We start from the raw sequence: 14,221 nt of genomic DNA, 5'->3' as shown, positions 1-14,221 counted from the left end.
ATATGAGAGAATCCAGGACACTTATTGCTTGAACTGTGGTATAATCGAACATGGGAAGAAAGAATGTAAAAGACCTATGTCTATGGCATGTTGGCACCCAGAAAAGCCTAGGTATTCAACAGGGATGGGTTAATAAGGCAACACCATTAGACCATATTTAGAAGAGAACTCATCACAATTTCTATTTATGGCCCACGTGTCATACAAGGTAACTCCACATCAACTTTTGCGTCATAAATAGTAAATAAAAACTTAAAGTATCTCTCTCTTCTTTATTAGGAGGAACTAACTTTAATTCCTATTGTAGTTCTACTTAATTAATTAATTAAAATAATTAAAATTAATCCAGTTACCATTTTTTAATAATATTAATATTAAAAATAATTTATATATAATAATAATACACAATATATAATTCGAGATTACATTAATTTATAAAATTACTTAATATAAAGAAAAACATAATTAAGTTCTATAAATGACGACAAACATTGTGAAATTGCCATATGTATTTAACTAAGTCCTTTTTAAACTGTCTATGTTACTGTCTATTTTGAAGTTAGGCATTTCTTTAGAAAAATTGATGGTGCGGTGCAAAATCTTCCTTTTTCAGCTGAGGTTGTGATAAGTCGTTTTCGATATCGTCATACTCTAAGTCTTGAGAAAAATTTCCTGCGTAAATATCTCTTTCATCCTCAACAATCATATTATGCAATATAATACAAGCTCTCATTATGTTTACAAGCTTCTTCATTTTCCAAAAGCGCGTTGGACCACGTATAATTGCAAAGCGTGCTTGCAACACTTCGAATGCTCGCTTCACATATTTTCTTTGCCCTTCTTGGTATTCTGTAAATAACTGACGTTTCTCCCCTTGTAGCTTTGAGATTGATTTGACAAATGTGACTCATTCACGATAAATACCATCTGTGAATTTAGACTAGATTGTATCGGAATCTGAAGGGATGGATTAGAAGAACCACCAATACTAGATAAGTCATGTCACGATGCACTGAATTGAGTTAGAAATGGCAAGGATGTTGGAGCAACATTTTTTTATAAAGGAGTTAAATATGGACGAAAATAAAAAATGTGATGTTTGTGGATTTTGATTATGTGATTAGAATATGGGAAATTGATTATTATAAGGAGTTTGAAAATTGAAATTAGGAATATTTTGTTGATTTGGATTTTGAAATTTATTTAGTAGTGTGAAATTTTGATTTGGAATTTGAGAGTTTGAAGTTTGAGATTGTTGGGTATTTGGAGTTTGAGAAAAGTTTTGTAAGTAATTGAAAAAAGAGTTGAGTTGATTTGGATCCATTTTTTCGAACAAAAAATAATATCAGAAGAACTTTAATTTCGTAAATTGGAAAGAAGATGAAAAAGAGTAGAAGAAAGTGTGAGAATAAAAGTGTATAGAAGTAATATATATAGAGTAATAAAATATTAATTTATTAACATAATAACGGCTAATTTTTAACTAATAATTTTTTAACAACTAGTTTTATAATGTAGTTAACATTTTAAATTTTATAAAAATAAAATAACCAACCCAACTAAAAATTATAATAAATTATTAGTTATACGGTTATGTGACCGTTATTTCATATATATATATAGGGTAATTCACCCTGATAAGTCAATGAGTGAATAAAAGTATACCAATCAACTAAATGTAAAATTAGTTCATGAATCAATCAGAGTGATATTTTTATGTAGTTCAAATTAGGGTAATTCGAACTCCTTCCTTAATGTAATTCGAATAAGTCTGATTCGAATTACACACACGCACACATCCACTAATTCGAATCAACCTGATTCGAATTACACACACATACTAATTCGAATCAGGGTAATTCGAATTACTCAAGGTATAATTCGAAATATACTGTTTCGAATTATACAGGGCCAGACGCGTATAAATATGATGTGAACATGAATTGATCTTATTAGAGTAAGAAAATGGCTAGTGAGGAGAGTTTTGTAGTGTTGGTTCATCATAGAGGATCGATTTAGAGGAAAACACGATCTGGTGTAAAGTTCACTGATAAGGATCCTCTCAGTATTTTTATGAGGCTTATGACGAGCTATGATGACTTTGTGAATTCTATACTACAGAAACTTGGAGTGCAAGGCGTGAAACAGGTTCAGAAGTTATTCTATCGCATCCCAATCTCAGTGCTGTAAGAAATCGTGAAGTATGATTGTTTCACGATAGGGAGTGATGAGGACTTGCAGGTCCTATTTCATTATCGTCGGCAGCTTTCCGAGGTTAGAACACCTGAGTTTTTGGCGAAGTTGGTTGATGCGGTATCTAGCTCGGGGGGTTCGAACCGAAATACCCACACTTTAGGCACGGTAGCCGGTTCTAGCTCCAGACCTGTTGGTGCATCTTCATCCGTCCCAATGAATGAACCTCCGGACGAACCTATTGCCTCGTCGACGTTCGCTGTTCATCTCAACTGTAGTAGAGGCGGAGAGGTTGGTATCGTAGATAGGGTGTCGACTTTTTTACAGTGTGCGGCACCGGCTGGTCTGGACGATGCATTGCTGGATGATGTTGACGATGATGATATAGAGCCAGATATCATTGGTGATGACGGTGGCGATGAGATTGCAGCGAGTAATCCAGCTGGGGCTGGAGGTGGTTCTAGCTTTGGGACACAGTAGTACCCTCCGCACTTTTCATCTTGGACTTGGATGCCATGAGACAGGAGGGAGTTCTTGGGGAGCCTACTGGATTTGGTGCTAGAGATTTCCAGGGGTCTGGTGGTCTCACAGAGTTTCAGGTTGGTTAGCAGTTTCAGGATAAAGATGAGGTCGTGTTAAGTGTGAAGACGTATAGCATCCGATGCGGGATATAGTACAAAGTGGTGGAGTCTGACTATCGCCAGTATGTAGAAAAGTGTTATGAGTTTGGGAATGGGTGCACATGGTTGATTAGGCTAAGTCTCTGGCAGCGCAAGAGTATTTGGGAGGTAAAACGGTACAACGGACCTCATACGTGTCTTGCGACGTCCATCTCTAGCGACTACAGGATTGGGTTCAGGCCGACTTATATGAGGGTTTGGTTGGTGAAGCAGAAGGTTATCGCCCATATCTATGGTGATTGGGATGAGTCATACAACGAGCTGCCGCGGTGGGTGTTAGGAGTTCAGTTGACGATGCATGGTAGTGTTGCAGTCCTTAGGACGAGTCCTGTTCGAGTTGGGGGCCAGGTCGATGGCTCGCAAGCATATTTTCACCAACTTTTCTGGACGTTTCCACCATGTATTAAGGCATTCCGGCATTGTAAACCGTTGGTGAGTATTGACGGCACCAACTTGTATGGTAAGTATGGGAGAACGTTGCTCGTCGCGATTGCACAGGACGGGAATTCCAACATCCTGCCTGTTGCATTTGCACTCGTGGAGGGTGAGAATGCGGAGTCCTGGGCGTTCTTTCTTTTCCATCTTCGTCAGCACGTGACCCTGCAATCGGGTCTCCTGGTTTTATCAAATAGGCACAATGTGATAAAGGCTGCACTTGAGGCTCCCGACGGAGGATGGCTACCTCCTGCTGCATACCGTGCATTCTGTATTCGACATATGACAGCAAATTTCGCCCTCACATTCAAGGGAAAGGACGCAAGGAGGCTTCTTGTGAATGCAGCTTATGCGAAGACTGAGGTGGAATTCGATTACTTGTTTGATATACTGCGGTCTGAAGACCTTGCCATGTGTGAGTGGGCGAACAGGATTGAGTATTCATTGTGGACTCAGCATCGGGATGAGGGTAGGAAATTCGGGCACATGATGACAAATATATCCGAGTGTGTTAATTCAATCCTGAAGGGGGTCAGGAATCTTCCGGTGTGCTCGCTCATGAAGGCGACTTATGGGAGGTTGGTAGAGCTATTCATTCGTAAGGGGAGAGAGGCAGATGCCCAGCTAAGAACCGGACAACAATTCAGTCAACATCTAGTGAAGTGTATAGAGGCCAATCCGAAGATGGCGAGGTGCTTCACGGTGACTTTGTAGGACAAATATAACTCGGAGTTCACCGTTTTGGAGATCACTCCTACTAGTTCGTTCTCACTTGGTAGCTACAGAGTGTCACTAGGGAGTCAGACATGTGACTGCGGATATTTTCTGGCACTTCATTACCCGTGTCCTCACGCTTTGGCATGCTGTGCCTATTCACTGCTTACTTGGCAGTCGTATCTCCACCAGGTGTATCATCTTAGCTCGGTGTTCAGTGTGTACCAGATGGGGTTCACACCACCCATTCATGAGGGCTTTTGGCCACCGTACGATGGTCCGACAGTGATATCGAACCCCACCAAGAGGCATGCGAATGAGGAATGTCCTAGGTCCACCCGGATATACGGACTACCATGGACGAGACTGACCCGAACAGGCCAAAGAGATGCGGTCTTTGTAGGCAATCAGGACACACACGTCGAAGTTGTCCATAGGGCGGAGGAGCAAGGCGCACTGGGGGAGATGAGTAGATGTCATGTTAGATGTATTAATATCTTATTTGTATTTTAATATTCAGACTCCCTTGTTTTAATTTGGTACTTGAAGTTGTTGATTATCAATGTTTCAGTAGTGTATTGTGATGTATTTAACGTGCGTTCTTATTAGCTCGATGTGTTTCATTTCTCATGTATAAGCTTATGTTATGTTGAAACGTATCTTGATATAATCTACTCAAGAAACCATAATTTAATATACGTGAAACAAATAACACATAGCGAGTTTCAACAGAAGTGATACAAAATATAGTTATATGTTACATAACCGAAGTAACACAAATTACAGTAGGGGATAAACATACATAACATAAATAAATACAGCATCACAAGATACAACACTGAGGATAAATAAGAGTCATAATAACAGACAGGTCATCTGAATAGATGAAATCCCGTGAAGCAACGACGGGGACGTCGGACCCTCTGGAGCAGACAAAAAAAATTAAAAAGCTAAAGATTAAGTTACAGGATTTAGTATTTACAGAAGAGCAACAAAAGAAAATACTCTTAACTAAAGAAAGACTAACTCAACTTTGGAAACAAGAAGAGATATTTTGGGGACAAAGAGCTAGAGTGAAGTGATTGAGGTTTATAGATATGAATACCACCTTTTTTCATGCTTCCACTATCCAAAGGAGAAATAGAAATTGTATTGAAAATATGAGAGAATCAAGGGATGAATGATTTAGTGGTGAAAAAGAGATGATGAATTTCACTCTTAATCATTATAAAAAGTTGTTCACAACTAAGAGAAGATTAAACATGAAGGATTGTATCAGGTATATACTGAAGAGGGTTACTCAGGACACGAATGACATGCTGAATGAAAGAGTAACAGATAAAAAGATTAAATATGTCGTCTTTAGCATGGAAAGTTTGAAGGCACTAGAACCGAATTGCTTTAATAGGTTGTTCTATCAAAAGATTTGGGATATTATTAATAAAGAGGTATGTTGTGAAGAATTTCTTCCAGTAAAGAACCATTTCAGAGGAAATTAGTGAGACAACTCTGGTTCTCATCCCGAAAGTGAAGCAACCTGAGAGTCTTAACCACCTTAGACCTATAAGTTTATGTAATTTTTTGTACAAGATCATTCTTAGGATTATGGTACTTAGATTACGAAATTTGATTGACAAAATCATATCTTTGATTCATAGTACTTTTGTTAGAGGTAGACAAATTTAGAATAATATTGTGATTGTATAAGAAGTCTTTCATGAGCTAAACAAGAAAGGAAGGGGGTTCTCAGAACTTAATAATAAAGATTGACATGAATAAAGCCTACGATATATTAGAGTAAAATTTGTTGGAAGCTACTCTTAAAGCATTTGATTTTTAAGAAAGCTGGGTCAAGTTGATCATGGAATGTGTTAAGAGTGCAAATTATAGAATTAAGATAAATGACAATTTATTCAGAAAAATCAAGCTACAAAGAAGTCTTAGGTAGGAAAATTTTCTCTCCCCATACTTATTTATCATAGCAGCTAAGGTCTTTACTATATTAATGGAAAAGACGTCAAGAGAAAAGAGAATCTCTAGGTTAAGAATTGCCCCAACAGTTCCGGTCATATCTCACATTCTTTTTGCTGATGAGTGTATTATCTTTTCAGAAGAAAATGAGAAAGAGGTGTATCAGATTATATCTATTTTAAGCATGTATATAGAGATCTCAGGACAAATGATCAATTTAAAAAAGTCAGGCAGAACTTCAATAATCAGATCCTATTAAAAAAGAGTTAATATTGAAGAAATTTTAAATATGGCATCATGGAACAATCCGAAAAAATATCTTGGCCGCCTTGCACATTGGAGGAGATAAAAAAATATAGCTATTACATAGATGGAAGAGAGAATTATTGAAAAACTTGAGGGATAAAAGGAGAAGTTGCTCAATCAAACAAGGAAAGATGTAATCATTAAAGTAGTAGTTTAAGCCATACTAATGTATGCTATGAACATAGAGAAGTTTCTAAAATATTTTTGTCATAGGCTAAGTGGTAAAGTGGCAAGATTTTGGTAGGCTTCGAGTGGAAAACAAAAAAGAATTCATTGGAAGAGTTAGAAAAACATCAGTGGAAGTAAAAAAAAAATAGAGGTATTAGGTTCAAAGATTTTCATATTCAAAATATAGCACACCTAACTAAACAAGCATGGAGATTATTAGAGAATCCTGAGACTATTTGGGTTAGAATGCTAAAGACTTTATATTTTTCGAATTGTGAATTTTGAGAGGCCAAAGATAAAAAAAAGGAGCATCTTGCACATAGAAGAATATATTGCAAGAAAGAAATTTAATTCTAAAGAAAGGAAAGTGGAGCATTGAAAATAGAAAAAAAATAAGAATTCGAGAGAATAATTGAGCTATAGATAAAACAGCAAAATTTAGAGATTAACAAAATTAAACAGTTGTTAAAAGAGGAAAAGGCTGGAATTTTCGAAAAATAAAAGCCATGTTTGATCAAGAGAGCTTTGAGAGAATAGTAAAAACTCCTGTAAGCATATTAAGAAGAGAAGACACCTTAATTTGGCCATATTGTAGAGATGGCAAGTACTAAGTGAAGTCCGGATATCATGTAGCTAAAATGGATAGTCAACAATAAGATTCAGATCAACCATCAATAAGCGAGAACGGAAAAGAGCTATAAAAAAATTTGGAGATTTTGAGTTCCACAGAAAATTAAAATATTTCTTTGAAAAGCATCGCACAATATTATTCCAGTTTATGATAATTTGAGAAAAAATGAGTTACTAACAATTTTTACTGTCTAATTTATGTGCAAGAGATGGAGATTACAGAACATGCATTACTTCTATGCCAATAGATAAGAGTAGCATGGTTTAGTTCACAAGTCCAATACTGTCCAACTAAATAGACAGTTACAACTTTTAAAAATTGACTACTAAACATTATAAAGAGAATTAAAGATACAGGAGCAGAGCACCATAACAGGATCATTAGTAAGGTAGCTTTCTTAATTTGGGAGATTTGAAAAAAATAGGAATCTAAAAAGGTCCACCAGAACATTAAACCAAATCTAAGAATTACAATAGCTAGAGCTAAGATATTAGAGAAAGAGTTCTATGAAAATACAGAAAAAAATCATCACAATAATCAAACAGCCAAAAGAAGCAGAGTTTACAACATTATTTGGAGACCTCCTCCGTATGATTGCTTAAAGGTAAATATTGATGCATCTTTTTCTGGAAATTAAAGAAGTGGAGCTACCACAGCAATGATCAGAGATCATCATGGTAAGGTACTCATAGGAGCCATAAATAAACTAAAAGTAGCATCAAGTTTGGTAGCAGAAGCTCTGGCAATAAGAAATGCAATGGTTTTAATAAAAAATGTGTAATTGGAGAAAGTTTTGATTGAGTCAGACAACCAATTAGTTATTCAAGCAATAAAGTCAAAAACATAAATTGAAAATTTTTTGCCAATACTTAAAGATATATGGGAGCTTCAACAAAAGAACGTTAATTACGGATTTATCTGGGTACCAAGAGAAGGCAATCAACTGGCTCACGCGATAGCGAATTTGACAAGCTCGAGCAGCCTCAATCCCATGTGGGGGGTGTGTGTCCTCGAGATGCAGTTAGAAGAATTGTCATTGAGGAGGAATCTCTGACTCCGGTAGAAACACAAATCACGTAAAGTGAGTTAAAGCATCTTACAAACTGTGGAAGTTGCACGAAATTTCAGCATCCATGAACCAGAGGTGCGAAGAAGAAAAGGCGGTAACCTAAGAGAAAAAGAGACTCAACAGCGCGTTGCCTAAAAGCGATGGAAATTCTGAGAGAAGTAGGGATATTGATCGTTCAGAACAGAAAAGCTTCATCAATCGAGAGAGAGAATACCAATATAGGAAGGTGACGAGATGCGACATAGAAGAGTGCTCATTTGAGAAGAAGGGTAGAGCATATGTGCTTTCTCCATCCTATGTTACATATGGTGTTAATGGAAGAAGGATTTAGTGTATTAGTTGATGGGTGGGAAACCCATTCAATTGAATTAAGTCCCTCTTCTCTTATTGGTTCTTTGGGCGTGGGTTGGGTTTTTACCCACCCATATTCAAGTCCCTAAAAAAAAGCTTCCAAACGATGATCATATGGTGGTGGAAGGTATTTGTAAAAAAATCTGATACCTGCAAGTAGAGTAAGTGTTAGTTTGGATTGGCTTTTTTGAGTGAAAAAAGTGTTTTTCTTAAAAAATAAAGTACTTTTATTCAATTTAAAACTTATTTGGATACGTCTTTTAAAAAAAGTATTTTTATTAAAAAAAATAAATTATTTATTTTTTTTTAAATCTAACAATACATTACTTAAAGAAAAAAACAGAAACAAAAGATGTTTATAATACTTAAAAATTCTTTTTAAAAAGTCTATCTAAATATAAAATATTTTATATGTAAAAAAAATATTTTTTTAGAACTTGTTTGGATGTCATTCTCAAAAAAAAAATATTTTAAATGATACTTTTTTAAAAAAAATTTTATAAAAATAAAAATAATTTTATATTTGAATATCTCATGTAAAAAAATTTATTTATAAATTATGTTTGAGTAAAATAAGATAAAAATATTTATTTATTTATTTATTATGTAAAAAATATTTTTTTAAGAAAAAAAATAAAAATTGTAACTTTTAAATTTTTTTATTTTTTTAGTACTTTTATTTTTATTATTAAAAATTTGTCAAATATATTAAAAAATAAAAAAAATTATTTTTTTATTAAAAATATATTTTTTATCGATTTAATAACACTCAAAATTTCAAACCAATCCTTAAAAAGGAAAAAAAATTTAAAAGCCAATTAAAACGGAGTCTAAGTGTAGTTTGGTTTAAAAAGATAGATGTTTACAGGTGAGTTTGGAGCTAATAACCGTTAAGAGAAGGCAATATTTCCTCAATGATATTATGATAAGGTTATTTGCATAGTGCGCAAGATCCTTTACTAAGTTGGGAGCTCTTACAAAAAAGTTGCATAAAACACACGATGCTCAAACAAAAAAATGACCCAAAATATTAATAATAACTGAAAGAAAATCATTAATAAATTTTATTTTCTTTTCTTTTTTAATGTTGTATAAGTCACCAAAAAAAAATTATGACAAACTGACAGATAGGCATATTAATATTTTATCAAGTTGCAACAGCCAAATCCAATAAATTATAATTTCTTTAAAAAAAAAATTGTAACCTTTATGACTCTTCCGAATGTACTAAAAATTTAATAAAATTATATTAATTTTATATTGCTACTTTCTTTTTTGTGTATTGAAGAATATCTCGTGCCATTTTTAGTAGTGAGTGAGAGAAGAATATATAGAGGTTAAGAGGTAGTGGTTAGATCAAAGAAAGAAGGGCCATTATATATAATCATCCAATTCTAGTGTTTGTGTTTGTATAATAACAATAATTGTAACGTGAGAATTAATTACTTAACTAACTAATAATTCACCACATATATAGTACTTAATTGGTAGCCGTCACAAAGCACATTACGTTTTTCTCAAGTACAAATAAAGTTAAGGTTCATGAATGTATATTTTAATTTGTATCCCATGGGTAATGCCTGCCATTATTGACCTATATGAAATTGAAAAGTTTAAGGCACTAAGGCAAGTATATTAATTTCTTTTTTTTTTTTTAAAACTTTCTCCCATAGCAAGCAACTTGCATATGAAATATATATTGTACCAAAATGGGCCAGGCATCTATAGTTGCTGGACATGGCCCACATAGCCCTATAGTTGAAATAACATTTTTCTTGAGCAAAATACAAAGAATAATGTTAAAGAAATAACCTGCTTAGTTAGATGAGTAATCAACTCACTCATCCGCTTAAATAAGTGTTGGGGTTCGAATTTCGTCTTATGCATACATCAATTCATTGGCCAACAACAGACCCTTAAATGAAGCTCCGATTTACGACATATTAATCGTTAACCTGTCGGGTGGAGAGATATCGTGAACAACTAAAAAAATGTTAAAAAAATAATTTATTTAAGCTAATATCAACTATTTTTAAAAAAATTATTTTATTTATGTTAAATTTTAAATTATAAATTTCTTAACACAAAATTTAAAATTATAAATCTAAACTCAAAAATTGACTAACATTAATAAACTAAAAATTAATTCTTTATATTTTTCAAATATAAATCCTCACATTCTCTTATTCCACCTTAAGCCAATAGAGTTTGAGAAGGAGAGAACAAATAAAGAGTGCAATCAATTAAACTATTTCTTTGGATTATTATGACCACATTAACAACTTTGGTTTTGGAATGGTTTGCTATGCTACTTTGCTCAAAAGAATATGACAATGCATAAAGTAAAAGGACCTACAAGAAGGTGGTGCAAGATAATGGTGGGCTTCCAAAAGCTACAAATATTATAAGAAGGATTTTCATCATGGAGTATAGCTTATGTAGTTTACTTTTATTGGTTTAATTCATTTGAGATATATATTATTGCAAGTGGATAAAAGAATCAAAAGCTACAACAGCTATTGGTGATTAACTGATTATATGTATTTGAGGACAAAACCTCAAGAATTCAATAATGTACTTTGTTTTTGAGTAGCGAATTGATTTTGAATTTTTTTAATGAAATATATTCATTTAATTACTTTGCCTATTAGTTTCTGTAACTACATTTTTTTAGATAATTAGCTAGGCGTTAATCTTGAGTATCTTTCGGTTGAAAATTAACCACTAATTTTTAGTTTTGTCTTAGACTATTTCTTAGCGGGTAAGGATTAGTCACAAATTCTATTGTATATATACACATTATTGCTCGTAAGAATCTGATTTATATATGATATTTAAATAATTCAAACAATTAATACCACTTGTTAGTGCATAAAGTGGATGAGGGTTAATTCAATTGCTGAAAATAAGTGGCACGTTCTTATCCGTCTAACTTAACTTGTAATCAATTTAGGATAATAGGATCAATTGATCTTAGTTTGGCATCATTTCAAAGGATTCTATATATATGGAAAAATTATGGTAATATTATAAAAAAAAAACTAAAACTTATTTTATTTAATTTATTAATTATTTATTAAATATATATTAATTATAATTAATTAATATTAATAAATAAGATAAATTTTGACTATTTTTTATTAGTTTTATTTTGTTATTAAATATTAAAAAAATAAATGTAAGGTTAGACAAATTTTGATTAATATATGATTGCTAGTCTGAAAACTGACAAAGACTTTCTTCTCAATCAAATCATTCCGTTTATGACGTGTATTAATTACTTAAATAATTAGGCATACACAGAACCAACTCTAGAGAGCATTAATTTGGCATTCTTCTAACAAATTTATATTCAGTACTCAGCACAAGACATTGTATCATGCACACACATGCATGCATATGTATATGTGAATATGTATTAATAAAATATTAAAATTTAACTAATTTAAATTATCAAGTAATTAGTTTACTAGTTTACTTAAATAAGTGTTGAAAATTTAAATTCTATATTATATATATAATATTCTATTATCAATAACAAACTCTTAAATAAAATTTAAATTTATAATAAATTAATTATTAAATTATCAAATTAAAATATACTATAAAAAATATTAATATGTTAGTGGTATAGTGAGTTTGCATCTCTAATACATTATCTATATGAAAAATGTTAAGTGTCTTTTAAAAGTCACCTTTTGGTAAGCTTTTTTAAGAATTTATTATCATTTAATTAATTTAAGTATTTACTTTTATGTATTAGTTGTTTAAAAAATTAAAAAAATTATTTATTTTTTGTTTTCTTTCTTTTTTAAAAATTGGATAAAGAATAATATTTAAAAGATATTTAGTTACACTGCATTTATATTAGAAGTATCAAATAGAAAAGTCTACTCTGTCTCGTCTTATTCCGTCTCATCAAAAGTCCGCCATCTGGTGGGCTGGTCCATCCCGTCCCGTCTAATGAGGCAATCTTGAATTCTTTCTTTGTTCCATCTAACGGTGGATTAAGCCCGCCAAATTTCTATTTTTTATAAACCATTAAATATTATACAATATATATAATTTCACAACTATTTCAATAAGTTTATAATTTTTAAAAATATAAAAAAATTATAATTTCTAAATTCACAAACACTAAAATCTTTATAATTATAAATATGTCATAAATATAATCATAAACTAAATTTTTTTAAAACAAAATAATAAAATCAACATTGTCAAACCAAAACAAACATTGTCTAAAATATATAATTAAATATTTTTGAATTTATAATCAATCAAACATAAAACATAATCCAAAATATAACTTAGAATATCTTCAATAATCATTTTCATCCTCTTATAGATCAATAATATCATAGAAATTTATAAAAAATTGACTCTAAAAAAAAAATAGTCTAACTGACCGGAAAAGTCTGCTCCACTCCGTCGAAATTCGCAAAAACTCACAAATTAAACGGTACGAATTAGGTAAATTTTTTAAATTTAACAGTTTTAAATTTTTAACCTAATCCACCTTTTTTAACAAATTATACAGATGAAACTGATAAAATTTCGATGCATTTGCCATCCCTAATCTATATATTATACATGCATGAATGAATATATGAATAACCTCTCATTCACAAATTAAATTATTAAGGGGTTTAATTATTGGATATTTGGATATGATAGAAGGAAGATTAATTAATTGGAAGAGTGAAGGAACAAGGGATAAGGGGAAGGGCCTTGTTGGAACCTAAAAGCCGCCAACAAGTACTGTTTCTTTCTTCCCACTTACTTCTCGTGTTGTTTGATTATGACTTCTCTGATTGCGATCATACATTATAATTAATTAATTATATATACATATACATACATACATATATAATATAGAAACTCTTATCACAAGAAAAGAAACTATAATTATAAATTAAATTATTGCTTTTGCATACCTCTCAATGTCATCCATTGCCACGTCCCTACATTATTCACACTCTATTTGTATACGTTGGATATTGACATACACATCAATCAAGCTTGTATTTTTCAAAAAATAAATGATGAGAATAATTATTACTCAAAAATTAGAAATATCTACTACTAATAATTCCACTACAACAATATTCCATTTAGAGAAGGCAGTAAGCTAATATTGATCAAATGATCCATATATCATTATATTCTATCCTAAAAAAATATGTCTACAATTATATTTATTTATATTTAAATATATATTTTTTTATAACACTTTTTTAAATTATTCGTGTCTCTCTCGCTTCAAAACACATATATGTAGTATTGAATAAATATAAAAATTAATTTTAAATTAGTCAATATTAATTTTTTATTATAAAAATAATTTAAAATTTAGAATAAAATTTAGAGGTTTTAAAATAAAAATTTATTTAATATTATCTGAAAAAATTGACTTCTTAATTAAACTCAAAATTTAAAGTCAGTACACATATACTGAATAAGAATAATAATGACTTTTTTCTTTTTAATGATTTTTGTGGATTGTGGAATAGGTAACTTTAAGCACACTTAAGAATAAGTCCTCTTTCACTTGATAAGTAAGGTGTGATCTTTAATTTATCTAATAACTATTTAAGACACCCTCTTTATGTTTGATTCTTTGCACTTTCCTTTTTAAACAAAACACTACCAGTTAGTTACCTTATGCAAAAGATGTTGGTTGATGCTTTCAACTTTTATTAG

General features: G+C 31.6%; 1 protein-coding gene across 1 annotated transcript; it reads left to right on the top strand.

Annotated features, from left to right (window-relative positions):
- Positions 1-2,708: 2,708 nt before the first annotated feature.
- LOC107462258 (uncharacterized) lies at positions 2,709-4,022 on the top strand. The gene is made up of 2 exons (XM_016080840.1): positions 2,709-2,792; positions 2,868-4,022. Exons 1-2 carry the CDS (start codon positions 2,709-2,711, stop codon positions 4,020-4,022), a joined length of 1,239 nt encoding a protein of 412 aa, XP_015936326.1.
- The last annotated feature ends 10,199 nt before the right edge of the window (positions 4,023-14,221 follow it).

The sequence above is a fragment of the Arachis duranensis genome, chromosome 8 (genome assembly GCF_000817695.3).
Source record: "Arachis duranensis cultivar V14167 chromosome 8, aradu.V14167.gnm2.J7QH, whole genome shotgun sequence".
In the NCBI taxonomy this organism is placed as follows: Eukaryota; Viridiplantae; Streptophyta; class Magnoliopsida; order Fabales; family Fabaceae; genus Arachis; species Arachis duranensis.
The sequence above is the reverse complement of the archived record's forward strand: the minus strand, read 5'-3'. Positions and strand labels throughout refer to the sequence as shown.